The sequence below is a fragment of the Lissotriton vulgaris genome, unplaced genomic scaffold, assembly GCF_964263255.1.
Source record: "Lissotriton vulgaris unplaced genomic scaffold, aLisVul1.2 SCAFFOLD_2182, whole genome shotgun sequence".
NCBI lineage: Eukaryota > Metazoa > Chordata > Amphibia > Caudata > Salamandridae > Lissotriton > Lissotriton vulgaris.
Window position 1 is genome coordinate 216554 of NW_028254909.1, and position 23676 is coordinate 240229.

A 23676-nucleotide genomic window follows, 5' to 3' on the forward strand; every position below is an offset into this window, starting at 1 on the left:
AGAGAGAATACACTTGTAACCTATTCCTGTCTGTTAGTCCAAACTACAGCCAATCAGGTGCCAGCACCCTTCCAGAACCTTCTCCTCAGAGCTCAGACCCTCAGATTTTCTACCGCACGTCGTGTGGAGGGAGTCTCCCTGAGCTCTGCTCAGTTTTCTTAACTTCAAGTTTTCCAGTCTTCTCAGCATGTCTTCAAGTAAGAAGTCTTTATTTAGACCTTGCTCTTCTTGTGGGAAATTGCGTCTTTACTCTGAGGACCCCCACAAGAAGTGCATTTATTGTCTTTATCCCGACCATGAGGTTAGTAAATGCAAGTTCTGCAGGACTTTCTCTACAAAGACCCTTTAGGACAGAGAAGGCCGTCTCCTCCTTTGGCTTCAGCGACTTAAAGATAAGGATTCGGCACTGTCAGATGCAGAAAGTTTGCCATCTAGACCTTCAAAAGCAGCCTCCAAACGTAGTAGTCTGCAGGATATGCCTTCACCTTTTCTAAAGAGGAAGAAACTTTCCCGGTCTGTGGCTCCTGCGGTGTCTTCACCACCTCCTACTACCTCTACGCCCACAAGACCTGGCTCTCAGGCGTCTTCTGCTGCCTCCCATCATGTTTCTGCTCCGAAACATGTTTCATCGTCGACGGGAGCTTCGCCGATCGTCCCGACGACGAGATCTGCCGTGTCTGGAAAAGCGACAGTGACTACGACATCAGCCTCCGGATCGATGATACCTATTGCCTTGTCGTCGACTAAGAAATCTGCTTCGTCGTCAGCAAAATCATCGTCGACGAAAGCTCACAGGAAACCTTATTCGTCGTTGGTCCCGTCGACGACAACTTAGTCGACGGCGGCTTCATCAACGCCGACGACTTCGTCGACTACCTTACCGTCTACGATGGTTCCGTCGATGGCGGATCCTTCTGCAGCAACTTCGTCCGCCTCTGCCAGCGTCGTCGTAGGCACAGTCGACGGTGGTTTCTTCGTTTGCCTAATTGCCTGTGGTGCCCTTGTCTTCCACCGGGTCTGGCTCTTCCATCGCCGACCCCTTGCACTATCGTCAACGGCCAGTTGACCAACTATCCATCCCAGATCCGCAGCCTCCCTCGCCCATGTTTGCCACGGGCTCTGAGCAGGATTCTGACTCTGACAATGATGTGGGTGATTCCTTCAGAGTGGCACGCAGTCCTTCGGATTTGATATTAAGTGCCAGGATTATGGTGATGATGACCATTCTCAGGCAGAAGAACATTCTGTGCAAGTTCCAACTGCGACACTGCCTTTGTTGCTCATCTCAAATCTCCAACATATGTTGGACGACTACAACCGGCGTTTCCCGCCCTCTCCACAGGGTTTGCCTGTGCCTCATGTGCCTGCGGCTGTGGCAGCTCCTATCCCTGTTCCGCCACCATTGCCACCAACGCCTTCTCCACAGGTTCAGACATCAGTGAAGATACACACTACGGTTTACCCTGTTGATGATGATGTCATTCCAGAACGGGAAGATGGAGAAGTTCATGATGATGACGAAACCCACATGGCGGAGTGGGACGACTACCAAATCCAGACTCCTTCCCCTCCTCCGGTGGAGCCCGGGGATTTACCTCCGGTGGACATTACAAGTTTCCATCAGTTGATGGATAGAGCGCTTCAAGCTGCCCAGAGGGAGGAGGACTGTTTCCTTTATGATTTTAAAAATCAACCATTCAAGCAAGTCCACACTATACCTATCATAGACATTATATGGACTGAAGGGGTGAAACTCATGCAAACTCCAAATTCGCTGCCAGCACAACTGCCTCGCCTTGAGAAAAAAAATACAAGGTGCCCATAGGTTCTCCAGCGTGTTTTGTTGCTCATCCAAAGCCTGACTCAGTGGGCACTCAAGCTGCACAACGTCGTTCCCGTAATCCGACATCTCCAATTACGGCTCCTCCGGATCGGGAGGGTCGTCGCCTGGACGCTATTGGACGCAAATTTTCCACTATGGCATCCACTACGGTGAGGGCGGCTAATGCTTAGCCATCCTAGGCCGCTCTGACCACCAGATGTGGTCGGACTTGTCTGCCCTGGTGAACCTCATCCCGGACTCTTCCAAGGCGAAAGCTTTAAAGATTCTGCAGGACGGATAGGATATCGGAGGAAATTATTGATTGCGTAGTTGACATTGCGTGCGCTGGCTTTCGTCAGCTTGCTGGGGCAGTGGTCTTACGGAGGCAGGGTTGGTTACGGTCCACCTCTTTCTGCCAGGAAGTACACGCCAAGATCCTGGATATGCTGTACGACCGTGAGTCGCTTTTTGGAGAGCACGTAGATGAGGCTGTGCTGTCCATTAAAAAGGACACTGATACTGCTCGCTCATTGGGGACTTTACAGTTTCGGAAACAGCCATTTCGTGGTGCACGCGGACGCGGCACCTCCACTTTTCGTGGAGGAAACACCCAATATCGCTCCTACCACCAAGGTAACCAACGTTACTCATCCAACCAACAGCAGTCCACCCTACAGCAGTCGTCCAAATCATACATGGGAAAATCCTCATATAGAGGATCCACTCCCAAACGACCATGACTTGTGTATCCCCCCCAGTGTTGGAGGTCGAATCTGTTCTTTTCTCAGTGGTCCTCCATCACCTCGGACTGCTGGGTTCTGGACATTGTGGCAAAGGGCCATGCTCGAGTTCATCAAGATTCCTCCTCCCACTCCACCTTCTGTCCCGCCTCCTCCCCACCTCAAGGAGCTTTTCCATCAAGTTCGTCTTCTAATTCAGAAAGGTGCCATCAAAGTGGTTCCCAAGTCTCAGAGGGGAAAGGGTTTATATTCCCGTTTCTTCCTAATACTCAAGAAGATGGGAGATTGGTGACCGATTCTAGATTTGTGAGCGCTTAACAGGTACTTCAAGAGCCAATCCTTCCGCATGCTTACCCTAGTAGAGATCCTGCGTCTTCTCTCCATGGGCGACTTCATGACCACCATCGACCTTCAAGATGCTTATTTCCATATTCCAATTCTCCAAAAGCATCGGAAGTACTTGCGCTTCCGGGTGGGACGTAGAGACTTCCAGTTCAAGGTGTTGCTCTTCGGCCCTCGTGTCTTCACGAAAGTATTGGCTCCAGTAGTTGCTTACCTGCGTCTCCAAGGCGTCCAAATCTTTCCATATGTGGACGACTGCCTCCTCAAGTCAGTCTCGCAGACAGCTGCTTCAACACTCGTCTTTGTCAGGACGTGTTTCGATTTCTCGGCCTAGCCATCAATGCCGACAAGTCTCAGGTCAAACTGGTTCCCCGCAGGAATTTTCTGGGAGCCACTTTAGACACAATGCTTACAAAGGCATTCGTGTCCCAAGAGCATCAACAAAAGATCCTCCGCTTGGTGTCTCTGATTCAGGCAAGACTGTCCATTTCAGTCCGTGTCTTAGTCATTTCTGGGGATGGCATCGTCTTGTATTGCACTGATCCCAAATTGCAGACTACGGACTCTCCCCATTCAGGATGAATTGGGCGTACAGTGGCGTCAGGTCACCGGTTCTTTCAACGACCTCGTGGGTGTCACCGCTCTCATGCGAACTGCTCCCCAATGGTGGGCGCAACCGTCTAACCTTGCAACAGGAACCTCTTTCCTCTCCACCACTCCAGACCTCCCGCTCACAACAGACTCCTCATTAGAACGCTGGGGTGCTCACCTTCAAGGCCTCCATCAAGGGCAAATGGTCTCTGCTTCAACGTTCCTGGCACATCAACAGGCTGGAGTTGATGGCAATTTTTCTAGCACTCAAGTCGTTCCTTCCTGTGATTAAAGGGGAATCTGTGCTCATTCAGACGGACAATACCACCAGTATGCACTATGTTATGTTATGCTGTTTTTTTTTATAGCGCACGGCTACTCAGAGTGTCCCGGCGCTTTGGTTGCACACCTATCTCATAACACAACAAGAGGGAAAAGAAATAAAAAAAACAGAAGATACAGAAGAGAGAAAAAAACAGAACCCAGGGCGCAGCTAAGAGGTGAAAAGCCAAGTTTTAAGCCCTTTCCTAAAAGCCAGTAGGTTAGACGTGCTGCGTAGCACCACTGGCAGCATGTTCCAGAGCTGGGGGGCTAGCAATCTGAAGGAACGGCCTCCAATAAGTGCCCTTTTGACACGAGGAACATTGGCAAGGTACAAGGACCCTGACCTCAAGGACCTGGCTGGATGATAAAAAGCCAGCCTTTTTTGAAGGTATTTCGCTCCGGTAGTATGCAGCGCCTTATGCGCCAACGTCAAGGCCTTAAAGATTATCCGCTTCCGAATGGGAAGCCAGTGCAGTGCCTGCAGGAGGCCCGAGGCTCTAGCACGGCGAGATAGTCCAAAGATAGCCCGTGCTGCCGAGTTCTGGACCACCTGTAGCCGTTGAAGCAGATATTCCGGCAGGCCAAGGTAGAGAATGTTCGCATAGTCAATACGCGAACCAATTATCGCCTGCACTGTGACCTTCCTGTGCTCCTCTGATAGTAAAGGGAGAAACTTACGCAACATCCGGAGCAGGCCAAAACACGTGCCGGTAAGGCCGATTATCTGGGAGCGCAGTGTGAGGCCATTGTCGATCTTAATCCCAAGGTTTTTCGCCACCTGGGAAGAACTTGCTGGTGGAAACATGTTCTCCGGCCACCATACCTTCCATTCCGGATCTACACTGCACCCGAAGAAGAGGACCTCGGATTTATCCGAGTTGCACTTGAGGCTGTTATGTTGGAACCACTGAAACACAGCCTATGTCAACAAGCAGGGCGGAACCAGGTCTCCACTCTTGTCTTGGCTGGCTCAGTTGATCTGGGATTGGGCAATACGTCATCCAATTACCCTGGTGGAGGTGCATCTGGCGGGCGTCTCCCAACATCCTAGCGGATTCCCTCAGCAGGTCCACGTCATCGACCCACGAGTGGGAGTTGCATCAACCAACTCTCGACCTCGCTTTTCAACTATGGGGTTGTCCGTCTCTGGATCTCTTTGCAACCCCGGAGAACCTGAAATGCTCATCTTACGCAAGTTGGCATCCCCACCAAGGGTCGTGCGGGAATTCCCTTTTCATGAATTGGTGTGATCTATTCGCCTACGCTTTTCCTCCGATTCCGCTTTTGCCTAGTGTGCTGTGGAAGATGCGGAGGCAGCCCTGCCACATTCTCTTGATTGCCCCCAGATGGCCCCGACAGGCGTGGTTCTCGGAGTTGCTCCTTCTGTATCAGTGCAAGTCCATCCTCGACCGCACCTCCTTACGATGGACAAGGTTCAGATTTGCCATCCGAACCTCTCTTCTACAATTGTCGGCCTGGAACCTGAGCACCTTAAATTTGCGCATTTAAATATCTCGCCGGAATGCAGAGACATTCTCGCTCAGGCCAGAGCTCCGTCTACCATCAAGACTTACAAGCTCGAATAGAAGAGGTGTCTGGCAATTTAAATTTGACAACATTGTGAATAAACGTTTGTGAATTCAGTAACGCACCCTTTCAAGACATATGCCTAGCGGCAACATGGGCTTCGGTGCACATGTTCACAAAGCACTACTGTGTGGATATACAAATGAATGGAAGCACAAGTCTGACAAAAGGTGCTTAACACCTTGGCTGCTATGGGTTTTCCCGCTGGGTGCTAAAATATCAAGATCCCCATTATTCATGACAAAGCCAGCTCGTCATAAGCGCAGGGCGGGTAACACCCATGACGAGCTGGCTTTGTCATTAGCGTCGAAGGGGTTAAACATATGTTAAACAACCAACGCTCATCTTCCACCCAACCGCCGCTAACGTAACTAAACCGCTACGAAGTCTATGCACAGCATAGTGAATCCAGAAAGATTCACTCTGCAAAACGAATAGTTTCTTACCTGTCGGTGTAGTTTTGCAGCTTGAAGATCTTTCTGGATTCACTAGCGAACCCACCCACCTCCACCAGAAAGATGAGGCTGGAGAAGCAGGTGATAATACAAGGATATATAGAGATATAGATGTTTGCATACGTATGTAGACACATACATGCAAAAAACAGGTGTACATGTCAATATGTATATAATATTTATATAGAAGTCACCGTTTAAAAATCTACAAGTGTCCCTACACTCTCAGCCCCTTAGGCAATATATATAGTAGACTTATTAAGCGATGAGAAAAAATCGCAAGGCAGGAGTGGAAAGAATAATCTGAGAGCCTGCACACACACGATGGGGGTTGTAGCCTCACCAGGGGGATCAGGGTTCGCAACCTCCCAAAGCAAAAAATAAATAAAAAATACAAAGCCCTTTCCGAACTCCAACCACAAGATGGCGGAATATGCACAGCATAGTGAATCCAGAAAGATCTTCATGCTGCAAAACTACACCGACAGGTAAACTGTTTTCCATCAACGTGCCGAAGTCGCACCAGAGTCTCTCTCAGAAGCTCCCCTTCATCGAGCGGGCCTGGATTCAGGTTTATCCTCCCCAGCAGCGAGTTCGGGATATTCAGGCTATGATTCAGATTTTTCAGTCTCTATCCCGGGCTTCAGTCAGGATGACCCTTCGGTTCCTGGGCCTGATGGCCTCCTGCATCCTGCTAGTGCAACATGCCAGGTGGCAAATGCGGGCTCTGCAGTGGGACCTGAATTGGGCGCAACATCAGGGCAAGCTGTCCGATCATGTCCAGATCTCGGAGGGCACTGTTAAACAATTGCAGTGGTGGCTCACGAGTGGCGATTGGGTCAGTGGCAGATCACTCTCCCTTCCCCAACTGGAGCACAGTGGTGCCAGATGCGTCCCTCCTGGGATGGGGAGGCCACTTGGGAGAGGTGGGGATCAGAGGCCTCTGGTGTCCGGCGGTGTCCCGGCTCCACATCAACCTTTTGGAACTTCGGGCGATCTGACTTGCACTGAAAGCATTTCTTCCCTCTGTGTTGGGAAGTGTGGTGCAGGTGTTCACGGACAACACCACCGCCATGTGGTATTGCAACAAACAGGCCGGAGTGGGGTCCTGGACCCTATGTCAGGAGGCTCTGCGCCTCTGGACATGGCTGGAACAGCAAGGCATTACCTTGGTGGTTGAACACATGGCAGTTTCTCTGAGTGCCAGGGCGGACAAACTCATCCGCCAGTGCATGATAGATCACGAATGGAGTTTAAACTCTGACGTGGCACAAAGTCTCTTTCAGCAGTGGGGTGAGCCTTGGTTAGATCTATTTGCCACTGAAGAGAATGCTCAATGCCATCAGTTCTGCACGTTGGATTTTCTAAGGCGGCACTCGCTTGGTGACGCTTTTGTTCGCCAGGAGTTGCGGTCTAATGTAGGCCTTTCCGCCTATGCTGCCCAGAGAGCTGAAGACGATTTGGCGTGACCGGGCCCAAGTCATTCTTGTGGCTCCGTATTAGGCACGAAGATACTGGTATCCTGAGCTTCTCAACATGGCGATCGATCCCCTGATCCAACTGCCTCTTTGTAAGGATCTTCTGTCGCAGCAGCAATGTACGGTCCTCCACCCGAACCTGTCAAGCCTCCACCTCCATGCGTGGAGATTAAGTGGCGACAGTTGACTACTTTCGATCTTCCTCCCGAAGTCTGTCATTCTGGCAGCCATGCATCCCTCCACTAAAACGGTGTACACCTGCAGGTGGAACAAGTTTGTGGCATGGTGCACAGAAACGTCTGTGGATCCCTTTTCTGCCCCTCTCTCCGAAGTCCTTCTGTTCCTTCTTTCTTTGGCCCAGCAGGGCTCTGCTCTGGGCACTATGAAAGGTTATCTTTCGGCCATCTCCGCCTTTCTACGGCTTCCAGATCAGCCTTCTCTTTTTTAGTCACCGGTTGTTAACAGTTTTCTGAAAGGCATTACGCACATATTTCTTCCTGTGCCGTTCATCATGCCTCAATGGGACTTAAACCTTGTCTTGACATAGCTGATGTGCTCTCCTTTCGAGCCCCTTCATAACTGTCCTTTGCATCTTCTTACTCCAAAGACTGCTTTCCTGGTAGTTATCACCTCTGCCAGAAGAGTGAGAGAGCTCCAGGCTGTTTCTTCCAAACCTTTCCCTTTTGTTCATCCGGACAAGGTGGTTCTGAGGACTTGTCCTCCTTTCCTGCCAAAGGTTGTCAACGCCCTTCCACATTGGCCAGACCATCACTTTGCCCACCTTCTTTCCGCATCCTTCAAAAGAGAGTCTCCCCCGTCTAGGACCTAAAACGTGATCTTTTGTTCTATTTGAAGCGCACACAACCATTCCGAGTGGATGACCAGCTCTTTGTCGGCTACATGGGAGCCAAAAAAGGTTGGCCCGTGCACAAACGGACCATCTCTTGGTGGGGAGTTCTCTGCATCAAATGCTGTTACTAGTTGGCTAAGGAGCCTCCTGTGGGGCTGCGTGCCCATTCTACCAGTGCAACAGCCACTACTGCTTTTGGACGCGGTGTTCCCATGCAGGGCATTTGTAAGGCAGCTACGTGGGCCTCGTCTCACACATTTACCAAGCATTACTGCCTTGACAGTCCAGTCCGGAGAGACTGCTTCTTTGGCCGTTCTGTTCTCCGTGACTTTCTGGTGTAATTCTATTCGCTGACCCACCAGTGGAGTTTGTGTTGCTGGGGTATCTATTCTAAGGTAAGGAATCTGACTAACTGGTCTCTTTCAGATGCACAAGTTACTACTTGTGTAACGATAGATCTGTAAGACATTAGTTAGTAATGGATTCCTTACCGCCCCACCCATCCTCCCCCGTTCTGCGAACTAATTTCTAGGGTTAAGGACATCCCTTTCAGGGCCCTAGTTTCATGGCACCAGTCGTCAGTTTCTTGCATGGCTCTCCATTCCTGGCGTGGAAAGTAGTGTACCGTACTGACGTCAGCGGGGGTGGCGCCTAAGTAGTTTCCGTGATGTCATGTTTGCGCTTAATAATGCCAGCAATAGACGCGGAGCTACACAACGCCACCTACAGACGCTCAGGGGTACTGCTGACGAAAAAACTTTATGGTTCCATTCTGACGCCTGGGGATATTCTAAGGTAAGGAATCTATCAGTAACTAATGTCTCCTACAGATATATCCTTACACAAGTAGTAAACTGTGCTTCAAGCATGGTATGCCCCCACTTTTTGCTGAATTGCTGATTTTCTTAGACTGAGTGTGTCCTGGGCTCCTGCTAATCAGGAGCCCAGGGCCTATGTTCCTTCCCTAAAACTGCATTGAAGCCTAAACCCCTAATGGCCATCTCTGGCCACATGTCAGCCCTGGTAAATGGTACCACAGGTACCCAGGGCATTGTGACCAGAGAAGGCCCCTAAGGGCTACAGCACTTTCTGTGCCACCCTTAGGGGCCCTGTACCCTGACACACACACACACACACACACACACACACAAACCACACACACACTGCCTTGGCAGGCTGCATGTGTTGGTGCAGAAGAAAGTGAAGAGTCAACATGGCACACATCCCTGTGTACAATTACCACAAACCACTGCCCTGGCATACCTGTCACCCCTCTAGCTGGGTGCCCTATGCCAGTGGTGGGGGTACAGGTGCATGAGCCCTGTACCCCTACAGTGCCCAGGTCCATTCCCGGGCACTGTAAGTGCAGTGCTGCCATTAAGAGTATATGGTGCTGGGAGTTTATCATTACGAAATCCACAGCACCATAATGGCTACACTGAAGACTGGGAAGTTTGGTATCGATCTTCTCAGCACATTAAACCCACACTGATGCCAGTGTGGGAATTAATGTAAAATGCACAACAGAGGGCATCTTGGAGATGCTCCCTGAAACTCAACCAACTTCCAGTGACCTGACTGAATGGCTGCGCTGACTGCCACCACCAGACATGTTTCTGGACCCCTGTGTCGAGTGCCTGCTGCTCTCTGGGGCCTGAAACAATGCACATCCTGGGACGAGATGCCAAGCCTCCTCCCCCAGGATGGGCAGGGTTCATGAAGGAGAAGCTTCAAAGGCATGCCGCCTTTGTGAGCCTCTCCTGGCCATTTGCTGCTTTCAGCAACTGGTCCCAACTGGTTCTACCCCCCACTTTGGGTGGGGGAGCCAGCTGGAAAAACAAGTGAGGAAGAGGTGTGCCCACCTCTGCCAACTCCACCCATAAGGTGGGGGAGGCAAGATGGAGCACAACCTGTAGTCCCCACCATCTTGAGGATGGGGGGACCCATCCAACCAGGGACAGGCTCCTACCCCCCTCCCACAGGAGAGTGGCAGAATAGGGCGTGTACCTACCCTAGGGAAGGGACCCATTGGTCCCTGCCCTTTACCTACCTGTAATGCCACTAAATTTGGTATTTAGGGGCGCTCAGAACCTTCCTGCCTCCGATCTTGCAACCACAAGAAAGAGAGACGAGAAATTGTGCAAAGCTAACAAGAGGACGATGCCCACTGACTTGGCCCCAGCCCTAAAGGCCTGTCTCCCCTCGCACCTGCTCCTCCAAAACCCCGGTGTGTCCAGCGGCCAGCAATCTCAAAAACCCCGGAGGACCCGCCTGCCTTCACTTTCCAAGCTGTTTCTCCCATGAACACCGGACATGTTTGAACTGCAGCTTCTAGTGCCAGCCAGGAACTGCGAATCAAGGCCACTTTGCCCCTGCCGAACCCAGCCCGAGCTAGGGTGGAAAAATACCACCACTTTAAGGGGGAAGTAGGGATGTTGAGGGTTGGTTAAGCACCACTAAGTTGGGCACACAAGGCTGCGGGGCTTCGGGTGCAGGGGTGCCTTGGGAAGTCGGATTTTCTAACCCGCTCTGTTTGCGGATGGGGTGGTCCTCTGGATTGAGGCTACAGGCGTCGTATGGAGGCTTGTGGCAGGTCAAGGGTAGCCGGATCTTGAGCAAAACAGAGAAAGGGCTACAACAAGACCGCTCCTGGACCCCCAATATAAACTATGTCAAAAAAACTGAAGAGCGAAAAGCTACACAATGTCTCCACCTTATAACCCACAGTCAAACTATCGAAAGTAGGAAACCAAGGGGAAGAACAGTAGCAAAGAAAGTAATATAGAGAAATTACAACAATAGGAAAAGGAAGAATGTGTAGAATATAGAAAAACGAACCCTCATACACCAAACAAGTAGGTGTTTAATCTCATCATTGGGTTCTTTTTCTTAGAAAGGGCATAACCAGTCCAGCCCATAAGTATTTAGTGCAGTTAAAAGGAGATATAACAGTTCTCTAAGCCAAGTTTAATAAAGGGATAGCCATACTCCATTAAAATCCAAGTGATAGGACCTACACGACCCCCATCTACCATATGGCATACGGCACAGGCCAAACCGGGGTGGAAGGGCAAGATCACTAGGCTCACCCCACTATGGGACTCCAAAGCATTGGGACGCCTGAGAAATGGTAAAGGCTTCACACACTGTGACAATATTGGGATTTCCACTGTGGGAGACCTGTGGGACAAAGACACAGTAGTTCCGTTTGCCCAACTTCAACAACAGTACGAGTTGGGAGCACATGAATCATACAGATATATACAGATCAGACACGCCCTACTGATGGCAATACCGGCGAACACAGAGGTTCCGGAGGCCTCCCCTCTGGAGGACCGATTGCTCTCAGAATATATGCAACATAGTGCCACATCCCTGACCTACCAGACCCTACACTGAAATTAAGAGAAAAATGGGGGTCTGAAATAGGTGTCATGGATGACTCTGAATGGAACGAAGCTTTGGCCTCGCTAGAGGAAGTGGGGATCTCTACAAAGCTCCGCCTGGTGCAACTTAAAATCTTGCATCGAGTGTATTACACTAGAACCACGCTGTAGGAAGGTAGATACCTGACTATGGTTACCCCCAACTTTTTTCCTGGTGTTTTGCTGGTTTTCTGACTTAGTTGACCTGGGGCCCTGCTATTCAGGACCCCAGGCCCACTGCTCTCTCTCTAAAATGGATTCCATGTACCTTAGGTACATTTCCAATTGTAACTGGGCCACCTTATCAGACCCTGTAACTCAGGGCATAGGTGTACCCAGGGCCTACCAGTGGCTGAAGCATGTATTATGCCACCCCTGGATGGCCATCTAAATCTGACACAACTGGCTGCACGACAGCTGGGGCAAGGCGGTGTAATCACCCTTTGCTTTAGATATAGTATACCTATATCTAACCCTAAAAATGGACACACAGATTCCTATCAGTCACTCCTATGGCAGGCCTTAACAATCCTGAAGGCAGAGTGCATGGAATCGTGTGAAATGGTGCTCTGGCATGAGCTGAGCCCGTTTGCAGCTTGCGGAACCAAGTCCTAATAGCTGTTCCATGATAACTCATACCATATACTCTTAAGTGCATTATAATCCTCGCGGTTATATGCTATCTCTGGTATTGCTTTATCAAAACATGTCGAGTAAGGTGTCATACGAATTGGAATACTAACCCCTCGCCAATTCTGGCGACGGGGTTAGCATTCCACCCTTCTAGAGGGACACGACATGTATGTAACTGTGAACCCCGGTTAAAGTTACCTGAAGCCTCAGCTCCACAAAATGGATGCTGCCACCACAGACACGAGTCTGACCTCCTGCTGCTGGGTGTCCTTCCAGCGAGGAGAGCTTAGACAAAGGGTTTCCTGTCCGGGGCGGTGCTAGCACCATCCCAGACAGGGTTTTGTGTATCCTGGGTAGGCAGGGCTTTACAGGAAGGTGACTGCTGAGTGGCACCCCGGTGCTCACTACGCATAAGCCGGCCAGAACCAGTTCCAGGGGCACACCAGCCCCTGGCCTGGGGAAAGTCCGGCATGGGAGAGGGGTGTAACCACCCCCCTCCTAGTCCCACCCATAGGCAGGACCTAGTCACCGGGTCAGCCCCTTTTCCTAGTATAAAGTTAGGAGCGGGCCCCCTTCCAAATTAGATCATCTTTGGAATCAAGACACGACTTTCTTCGAAAGGACTTCAAGATTTCTTCTTCAAGATTCTCCCTTGTGGCTGAGGAGTAGTCACCCTGCATCCGCAGGCACCATCTTAAGAATACTGCGGTCTGCTGCAAGTCCTTCCTCCGGAATCCGACTGCCCAGCTCGACGAGAACCGGCTTCCCTGGCACCTCTGACCTCTACTCACCTCTACAGCAAAGCTGAGAACCGTGGGTGCGACGAGACCTCGAGGGACCGGCCATCTTCAAGACTGCACGACTTCTTTCCAGCACGACCGACGAGGGATCCTCTGGTGAGTGCTTTGGGGTCCGAGAAGCCCCGACCCTGAGCAGCTCCAGCACCGAAGTCTAGCCTCCCAGCATCTCCACGATCTGCGTGGGGCCCTTCTGCTTTTTGCTGCTCACCGCGTTGTTTGGCTACTAGCCCGCTGGCTTGTGGCCCTTTTAACGACGCCTGACGACATCACTGCTGCTGGTCTGGTTGCTCCAGACTGGCCCTTGCTCCCTTCCAAAAGAGGAGCACCCCGGACCCTCCTGGTCCACCCCAGACGCCATTTTAGGTCCACCGCGTGGGCTTGAATTAGCCAAGGCTTTGTTGCCCAATCCTGGGTCCAGCGACGCCGACAGCTTCATCCATCGTGGGACAGCTCGCTCCTCCATCCTGGTCGCCGGCAACGCCTCCTGGTCCTTGAGATCTGCAGAGCCCAGCATCGCCCACTCACCTAGTCGAGGTGACTACCATCCGGTGCCCTCCTGGTGCCACCTGACTACTGGCTAGTAGTCTCGAACTTGGTCCCCTCTGCTTTCAGGTGTCCTCCATCTTCAAGATCCAGGCTTGGATCACTTCGAACTCTCTTCACTGGTCGCCTGCCAGCATCTTCCTTCCAGGCTCCTGGTTCGTCTACGAGGATTCCCGACGTCTTTTGAGACATATGCAGCTGCAGCCCCTGGGCTAGGTAAACTCGGCATTTCGGTGCCCCAGCATAGCCCCACTATCCAAGGGTCAGAATCCACTTTTGTTTTCCTCCCACCAGGTCGGGTTCGCCCAAGAACACTAACTTTGCTTTTACTAGCTACCATAGACTTTGTCCCGCATCACGCGTGAGATTGCACCCTCTGCACCCGAGTCCCCTGGGCCTCCTAGAAGTAATCTAAAGGTTCTATAGTCAAGTCCTAGCGATTCCAAAGCCTATTAGTACTGTACTTACCTGCTAGTAATTTCGCATTCCACTTTCAGAGTATATGGTTTTCCGTGCCCCTCGGGCATTTGTACATACTGTGCTAACTTATGTATTTTCGTAGATGTTTGTTTTGTGCTTAGTACCCTGTCCTCATAAAGAGTACAGGGCTGTTGTGATTCTAATAAATACACTGTTTATTTTCATAACACTTGTGTGGTGTCCTTTCACTAGGTGTTCAAGGGGTATATGTGATGGTATAACAGCTGGCTTAACACGCCCTCTCGAGTCTTTAGCCTTAGACTGCTCATATCCACGCTACTAGGATAGCTGGTCTATAAGGTTGACTTACAACCAATCATCAATAAGGGTTGTCTGGACTGATACATAGTGTTCACTAGAATAGTGAGCACTGCATATCAGGCCAACTTCTCACACACGCTTTACAAAATACAACGGGCTCATCATCCCCATTGTCTTCGTGGGTGTGGGGAAGAGGGTACACTTATTCATACTCTCTGGGAATGTCCTCTCATAAACTAATATTGGAAACAGGTATTGCGTACCATCTCACAAACATTGGAGATCTCTATAGGTCTGGAGCCGCGCAAGTGTTTTCTGAATATATGGGACCCGAACGACCTAACTAGGCATGGTCCAATATGGGCTACTGTGGGCATGATGGTCGCGAAGAGATATAGCTCAGAAATGGGGCGCCCCGGATCTACCCACGTTAACGCAATGGTGTAGAAATATGGATGTGGTGATTACGGAACGGGCAGTATATACAACCAGGGCAAGTACACGCAATAGGAACATAATCTGGACTCTATGGAATGTCTATCGGGGAGAGATTTGTGATCCTTTACCAGAGAACGACACTGCCAATTCAGATGACGAAGAAAGCGAGGACTAAACAAAAGGGGGAGACGGATGTTAGCATGAACTTTAAAATAACTGAGGAGTGGTGACCCTGACTACGTGCAATGGATATTTATTGTATATAGAACCAAGCCTATGATGTGAAATAAGCAACATGCTTGCCACAATGTTAGTTTGTTAATTTGTGTTCAAATAATTAACTTGTAAAAGTGTTGGTACCAAACAACAAAAAACAAAATTCTGTGGCCACATGTTTTGTTAGATGCGGCCGGCCCGAAGTGGTTGTAGGCGGCTTGCTGTGTATTTCTACGCTTCATCGAAATTCACTTTTTGACCGTAAACCACGCTACCGGCCTGCATAAGGTTGAAGGCACCAAGCTGTGTTCGACAACATAAAGTATTAATAAAGGTTTTGGAAATAAAAAATAAAAAAAATCCAAGTGATAAAGCGAGCACCCTAAGGAAGTGTCAATGCAAACCCTGGTGTCCTTAAAAAGCTAATATGGTCAACATGTTTCTGCTATATTGAGTCTCATTCACTCAGCATTCATCAGGACCTAGAACGAAAAATCGCAACAACCACAGTAGAGGACACACCCTATAGTATGACCGTCCTGTGGTGTTAAAAATACACAATATTTCACCAACTCACGGAACTCCCGTATCGAGTCTCCTTAGTAAATACCAAGGTGCTTGTATCTGTAACATAAAGATTCAGTGTAAAGTAGGTATGGCATATACAGGTTTTAATCACATACCTTTCGTGCTTGCAATCAATAACATCATGCTTGACACTATACTCAATATTCACTGAATGAATAGCACATACCACCATTCTTCCATAAAATACTTAACATTCCCCACTATTAGTCTGAGCATCATGTTGATACACTGTGCTCTCTTCAATAGAGTGGTGTCTCAGTTACGGGCTTGTTGATAAAGAATTATAAAAACGTATCGACTTGTGCTGCCAAAAGGTGACCGCCTACTACGAGGGTGTTATTCCAGCATGCTTTACCTGAGACATCGCTCTTGGAAAATCCTCATCCCAGAGCCTGCAGTGTTTCTTTGTCCCGGAGAATCTCCATTGAAATCAACAGGGCACCCAACCTCAAAACAGTACCTTGCACCCGGCAGCCCGAGTGCCCTTTTGTGCGAACTTGGTTCCCAACTTGCCCTGTGCATAACCCTAGGAGCTTTGCTCCCACAACCCTGTGGCCTGCTTGACATCAGCCACCAACCGGAGTCTCCCTATCCTGTATAGGATAACATTGGGCCTCAACATTCTGCACCCGGCCGCCTGAGTGCCGCCTAGTGTGCAACAGTGCATCACTGACCCTGGAAGACCCCGGAGTTTAACCCCAGACACCCAACTCAAAAGACCGAGTACTTACCTCGAAACCGATAACCTGTTTTTACTCCTAGGATAAAATTGACACTTCTCCCAAATAGTTTCTACATGTCTACTTTTGAAAACTAAGAATATTCCTTAAATCACACAACCATAACGCATTTTCTCAACTATTTTCAAGAAATGCCTTGGTGCTGAATCTGGTGCAAAGTATTCAACAACAGCATCTTGTAGATGAAAAGTATTTATATGCTTACCTGTTCCAGGCTTGCTTGGTTCTAGAAATGAAACAGTATATTTTGCTATACAAAAACAATTGGCCTAGAGTTCAGTTTTTGATTTTGTGAATTCATTTGCTGACTGAAGTGTGTACATCAAATGCTTAACACTGTCCTCTGGTACTGCCTTAGTGCAGGACCAAGCTACAACTTTAGAGAGTAAGGTTCTTTTTAACTTTAACCTCTGCCAAACCTCTGGAGACCATTGGACTCTATACACACTGTACCTCACTTTGGTGCAGTATATATAGATTCAGTTTCTTACAACTAGAAGGGTCAGTCTTCGACAGTGAAGACTGTCATTAAACTCTTGGATACAATGGCATCATGTATCCCCCTCATATCTTATACACGCCTCCACATGCGCTCTATACAGGAGTGGTTTTGCAGCCTTTGGTCACAAGCCACAGGGAGTTGGGAGGATCTAGTGGTAGTAACACCAAATGTTCAGACACAGATACCATGGTGGGCATCCAAGAACATAACACTAGAGACCTTTGAAATAACAGCAACTCCCTCAGTGATCATTGCATTAGATGCATCCCAAAAGGGTTGAAAGCACATTCAGAAAACCTGAAGGTATGTGGTCAATGAAACGATGCAGATTCTAAAGCACATTAACTTCTTAGAAATTAAGACAGTGTTCTCCGCACTAAAGGCATTCCAAGACCACATAGGAAGGAAGACTGCATTATTAATCCAAATGGACAGCAGCACAACTATGTTCTACCTCAACAAACAGGGAGGAACGAAATCATTCATCCTAAGCAAACTAGCTTTGGAAATATGAAATGGGCCAATTCAAAGAAAATCAGTCCGCTAATTCACCTGCCAGGAAAAGACCACAACGAAGCCAATCAACACAGAAGACAGAACAGCAGCTCACACATGTGGGTGATGAAACCAAGGACCCTGAAAACAGTCTTCAACCCCTGGGGAAATAGACCTAATCTCAACAATGGCGAACAAGAAATGCCAATCCATCGCCTCTTGGTTTCACCATCACCTATCAAAAGGGAATGCCCTGCCACTAATCTGGTTGGGACTTTTGCATAAGTTTTTCCTCCGAGTTCTCTATTACAAAGGGTTCGAGGGAAAGCCTGACAACCAGGAACAAGTTTTATACTCCTAGCCCCTCATTGGGCAAGACAAACTTAGTACTCAAGCCTGCTAGAACTGTTCAAGGGACAAGTGATCAAGCTCAAGGCAGGCAAGGACCTCCTCACAATGAAAACAGGGCAAATCTTTCACCCAGAACCAGCGACTCTCAGCCTAACAGCCTGGCGCCTGAACACAGTGTTCGGACATTTAAACTTACTGCAAAGAACTATGGAAATACTAAAGGAGGCAAGAAAACAGACTACAAGGCAATGCTGGGAAGTAAAGTGGAAACAGTACACCATATGGGGCACACAGCACACGACCCTAAGCTTTATTTCCACACAGGATACAGTGCTCATATATCTGACACACTTGCATGACAGTAACCAACTACTCAAGCCTCCGGGTGCACCGGGCAGCAATTGTAACCTGCACCAAGGGACAAGGGAAATTCATTTAAGTTTCTTTACATGACCAGTCATCAAAGGGGTCCAAAAGAAGTTTACTCCCAAAAAAGGCTCCAGCCTGATGTGAAGCTTAAACAGTCCTAACACAACTGATGACAAGACTATTCGATCACATGCACAAAGCTGAACTCAAATACATCACCATAATGTCTGCTTTCCTAACAGCCATAATGTCTCTGATGTGTAAGCGAACTACAAGCGTTAACTATTAAGGGACCATATATGCAAATCAAAAAGGTTATCCTAGGGACAATCCCTAATTTCCTACTTAAGGTAGCAAGCAAATTCCACATGAACTAAAACATATGGCTAGCAGTTTTCTTCACAACCCTCGGACAGGACTAGAAAAAGCTTTCATACCCTGGATGCTTTACTATACTATCTACAAGAAACCAAACCACTCCTTAAAGGCAATAAATTGTTGGTTTCTAACTCAAGGTCCAACTAGGAAGCACCTGTGACAAAGGGGACAATTGCACAGAGTATTTTAGAGGCAATTCAAGTATGCTATACCTCAGCAGGAAAAACTCTAAACACACGGCCAAAGAGAAAGGGTGCAGGCCTGGCATTCATGGTCAACATGCCAATAGACTCCATGTGTACTGCAGCAACATTGGCATCCCCACACACATTTACCAAACATTACTGCATGGATATACGGATGAGTAAGGAAGCTCAAGTGGGACAAAAGGTACTTGAACACCTTTTTGCAAATTCTTGCTTATTTTACTTCCGCCACCTCATGGAGGGGAAACTGCTACATAATCTAATGCACAACATGTGAATCCAGAAAAGGATTCATGCTGCTAAACTAAATTGTAATTTACCAGTAGGCGTAGTTTTCCAGCTTGAAGATTTTTCTGGATTCACATGCGACTCACCTACCTCCCCTCAAAATGCCACTCGTGTATAAGCCAATGAAGCATACACATTTTAAATTCAGGGCACAAGCACGGAGGTCTGGGAAGCAGGCCTAAGTGCACTCAATTAAAAAAAAAACAAGCAGCATCAGTACACATTTTGGGGGTGACTATACAAAGAGGTATTACTGTACACCAATAAACATGAAGAACAGCTCTTTGTGGGGTTCTCTGTGTGAAGAAGTGCAGGGTGTTGTGGAAATAGACATTCCCCAATGAATAGTCCTATTTATTTGGCTGTATATGGACTTGGAAACTACCGTTGCAAGGTCTGAGGACTTGCCAGGGCTGCAGCCACTGCTTTGCCATGCTATGTTTCGGTCCCGGATAACTATCAGAGCTATATGGTTATCAATGTACATGTTCATGAAGCGTTTGCGCTATATAAAACTTTTTGAATAAATAAATTATTGCTTCAACAGATTTGTTGAGGTCTACATCATTCTCACACTGAATTTGCAGGACTATGTAGACTAGGCCACTCACAGACGCACCAGCTCAGGAAGTTAATGCTTTGGTATCTATTCACAAGGCATCTGCTGTGAGAATTGTCTGTCAGAAGAACCATTTACTTAAATTTGGTAAAACTCTGTAATACTAGTCTCTGGCATGGTATTTTCATCTAATTTTTTATCACAATTTAATAATCTGCAAATTGCTACTGTCAATATGCCATTGAGTTCCTCATGTAAGGGTGCATATGAGTTAATGAGTAAAACAGCATGTACGGTGGCGCATATATGCCTCCATCTGTTCTGGAGCAGAACGGCGTTGACATCAAGTTGCATGGTACCATCTGCTGGTGTGCAGGAGCACTTTTCTGGATCCTAGAGGTACACACAAGGTAAGGAATCTGCAGTTGAGTATCCGCCTGAAGGAGACTTATCGTAAGAATACTTGTTCTTTATGGCTATGGTAAACATAAGTGTGTGAAGATAGTTTGTGAGAGTCCTAGCCTAATGAGTACTTTAAAAGTCTAGTACTGTCAGACTTTTTCCATTGTCATAAAATGTCGTTGCATTTGCTCTGATAACATTCTGTGACCAGTGTCTTATGTGCTGCTTTAAAAGTAGTTAATACCATCTTTGGATAGGTCTTTCATCTTTACACAATGCATCACTACCCTCCTGGCGTTTTGGCCTACATTGATCCATAGTCTTCTGGGTTAAAGCATGAAATTGTGGTTGGTCATACTCAAAGCCTTCAGTAGCCACATGGGGAGAGCAAATGGTCTGCACCTTGTATTTCAAGGTTCACCTTCTGGAACTCCAGTGCATGCTGCTAATATAAACTGGTTCAATGGGAGAAAAATATTTTATTAGATGTAATTATTGCTTGTGCCTGTTCAGCTACTCAACACCACTTTTTTTTCTTCTTTCTGGTGAAATTTTCAATGTATACTTGTTTGCTTTATAGATACTGAAACAGGAATGGCCCAAACACTGGCCAACTTTCATTAGTGACATTGTGGGAGCAAGCAGGACCAGTGAAAGTCTTTGCCAAAACAACATGGTCATTCTTAAACTGCTGAGTGAAGAGGTATTCGATTTTTCCAGTGGACAGATTACTCAAGTAAAAGCCAAACATTTGAAGGACAGGCAAGTTTATTTGGTCTCCTGGTTTTAGTTTAAAAAAATGTCTCAAAATAGTGTGAATTATTTTCATTGATTACAATGTGCATATCACAGCTAGAGTTCCCAAATTTTTACTAAGTAGTACCTCTTTTAAAAATCGGTTTGCTCACCGTTCGAGGCATGTGGGCTGCTGAATTCATATCTGTGCATAGATCGCCGCCTAGTGTTGGGTCCGGATGATCGCACATTGTTGTCCTGGAAGAGTCTTTGAAGTATCCCGAGATAGGTGGCTCCTCCCCTGGACTACAGTGCGCATGGGCATCGACTCCATCCTCAGATTTTTTTTTTCTGCCATTGGGTGAGGATGCATATTGGTTCACTCTAGTCGGAATCGATATCAAAGTTTTCTTAAGGCCAAAAGGCCTTTAGTTTTCGTCGGTATAGTCTTGCGTTCGGTGCCCAGTTCTTTCCAGCTCAGTTCTGAGCTGGATATCCAGGAGAGCCGTGTGCCTTTCGAAAATTTTCGACGCTGAAGGCCCGGTCGACGCCAAAGGCCTTATCGACGAACAATCATGGAACGGAGCTGTCAAGAGATGTCCTGTGTGCAACTCCAAGTATCCCCACATCGACGTCCACCCGGTGTGCAACAAGTGTCTGTCGCCGGATCATGATGATGCCAGCTGCATGGCTTGTTCCTGTTTTTGATCCAAGAAGACTCTTCTGCATCGACGCGCTGCGCGCAAGGAAGCCCAGCAGACTGCACCGGAGCCTGTGGACCTCTTCGATGCCGGGGATGATGAAGGAGCAGACCGGGAGGTTCGAGAGAACCTGTCTAATCCCGCGTCGGAAGTCGACTCCAACTACGACGCTGATGTTGAGATGCTCGAAGAGGAAGAAGTCGTCGACTAGGTAGGAGACGACGACTGGGCCTTTGGGCCCGTTGAAGATAGCTCGAGCGAGGAGCTATGCACACAAACTGTCATTGGGGCCGAAACGCTTCATAAGGCTCAGGTCGAGGGATCGCCAAAGGCCTTACCAAAGATCTTCCAATAAGTTCTACGGCCCCGCCTTCGGGCTCGGCTTCGGACAAACTGCGAAATCGAAACCGAAAGTGAAAGCTCCGGTATCTACGCAAGCAAAAGCACTGCTGACTACATTGAAACCAAAAGTGCGTATTGCTTTGATCGGCTCGAAGTCCTCGGACATGTCGGTACCGACTAAGCAGAAGAGCGTTATTGACCCGAAGAAACCGCTCAAGGGCGTCGAGACTAAGTCTAGCATGCCGAAGGCAAAGGTCAAGGCAGTCGACCTGAATAAATCGGCGCAGAAGACAGTCGACACCGACAAAGGACTCGGTGATCCGAAGGTTCTCGAGCCTCCGCGTCGTCAAGACCAGGCCAAGAGCGGAACAACCCCATAGTCCACGCCTGGTGGTGCTTCGAAGGATTCAGTCGAGTCGACGCAGCCGTCCGCCTCATTCTCGAAGCAGGTGGCAGACTCCCTGAAGCGCATCAAGGACACGGACAAGGCCTCGAGTGTCGGGCCTAAAGATCCTCCACCTTCGAAGCCTGCCAATAAACCTCAGAAGACGTCGACGCCTATCCACTTCACGGTGCCGCTGAAAGTGGTGCTGAAGGCTTCCGTCACTAAAATGGCCGCCGACATGCCCAAGGAGGTGTCCACGGTGCCGAAGTCGACAATTGTGGTCCCGGCCGTAAAGCATCGACAATCCTCGTTGGAAGAGCAACAGGAACAGTTTATCGATGCAGAGACAGGCAGACTTTCTCTTTATAAACGGAAAATCGCCCCGGAACAGCCAATGGAGTCCTATAAAATTCCACTGAAGAAGAAAAAGGATTCTACTTGAACAGCTGTTCTTGTAGAACATGTATCTCCACATGGCCATGATGTCTCACCCACTTATTCAGATGTGGACACTGGGGAAGGTGATCATGATGAATACAGCTATCCTGTGGACACTGATCCAGATGATACAAATGAACCCTGGGCAGATGCTGCTGACCCAGGTGATCCACACTCTACCCCAGACACTCAAGTGTATGCTGTAAAAACGGCGCCTACTGAGGATTCGGCAGCGTTTAATGCCGTCATTGAAAGGGCTGCCAAAAATCATGACGTCCAGCTCCACGCTGACCCCATTAAAGTGGATTTTCTTTTCGACACCTTTTCCACTTCAGAGAGGACTGTTAAGACTCTGCCTATGTTGAAGGGTGTCTTGAAGCATGCTGGGGAAATCTTTAAAGAGCCTACAAGAGCCAGGGTGATAAACCCCAGAATTGAAAAGAAGTACAAAATGGCGCCTGGAGACCCTACTTACATCAAGGGACAGTTGCCGTTGGACTCTCTTGTTTCTAATGCCCGGAAGAGGGCTAATTCACAAACAACGGGGGATGCTCCTCCCCCTGATAAGGAATCTAAGGTGTTTGAGGCATCAGGGAAAAGGGTGGCAGCTCAAGCGGCCAACATCTGGCGCATTTCAAACACTCAGGCACTTCTAGCCAGGTATGACCGGGCCCATTACGACACACTTGAGACCCTGTTACAGCACCTACCAGATGAATATAAGGAGGCAGCTGGGATGCTCATCCAAGAAGGGAAGCTCAGAGATACAGACCACCATTCTAAATCGGACCGTAAACCCTGATCATCTATTTGACCCAGAGGTGGACACCACCTTGGAAAAAAATCAAGAAAGACACGGAGACTGCAAAGTCTATGGGGGCTCTACAGTCGCAGCAGTTCGGGGGTGGTTCTTTTCGTCGCTCAAGCAATAGAGGTGTTTCCAGAGGCCAGCTTTCCCAGAACACACAGTACTATAAAGGCGGCGCGCAAACCACATACACCAAACAGAGTAGAGGTGGATATCGTGGAAACGGCGCCATGGGCAGAGGTCGTGGAAACAACAACTCCAGATCCTCCGCCACTAACAAACAGTGACGCCTTGTCACTGAACCCCGACCACGCAACACCTGTCGGGGGGAGACTTCAACAGTTCCTGCCAGTGTGGAAGTCCATCACCACAGACAGGTGGGTCACACAGCTTCTACAGTACGG

At 48.6% G+C, this 23676-nt stretch overlaps 1 protein-coding gene across 1 annotated transcript in view; it reads left to right on the plus strand.

Moving 5' to 3' along the window:
- LOC147659374 (exportin-1-like) overlaps positions 1–23676 on the plus strand; it is a 379442-nt gene that overhangs the window by 178768 nt on the left and 176998 nt on the right. Inside the window, exon 6 of the mRNA XM_086951792.1 lies at positions 20444–20625. Within this exon, the coding sequence (XP_086807918.1) occupies positions 20444–20625 (182 nt within the window). The remainder of the gene's footprint in view (positions 1–20443; positions 20626–23676) is intronic.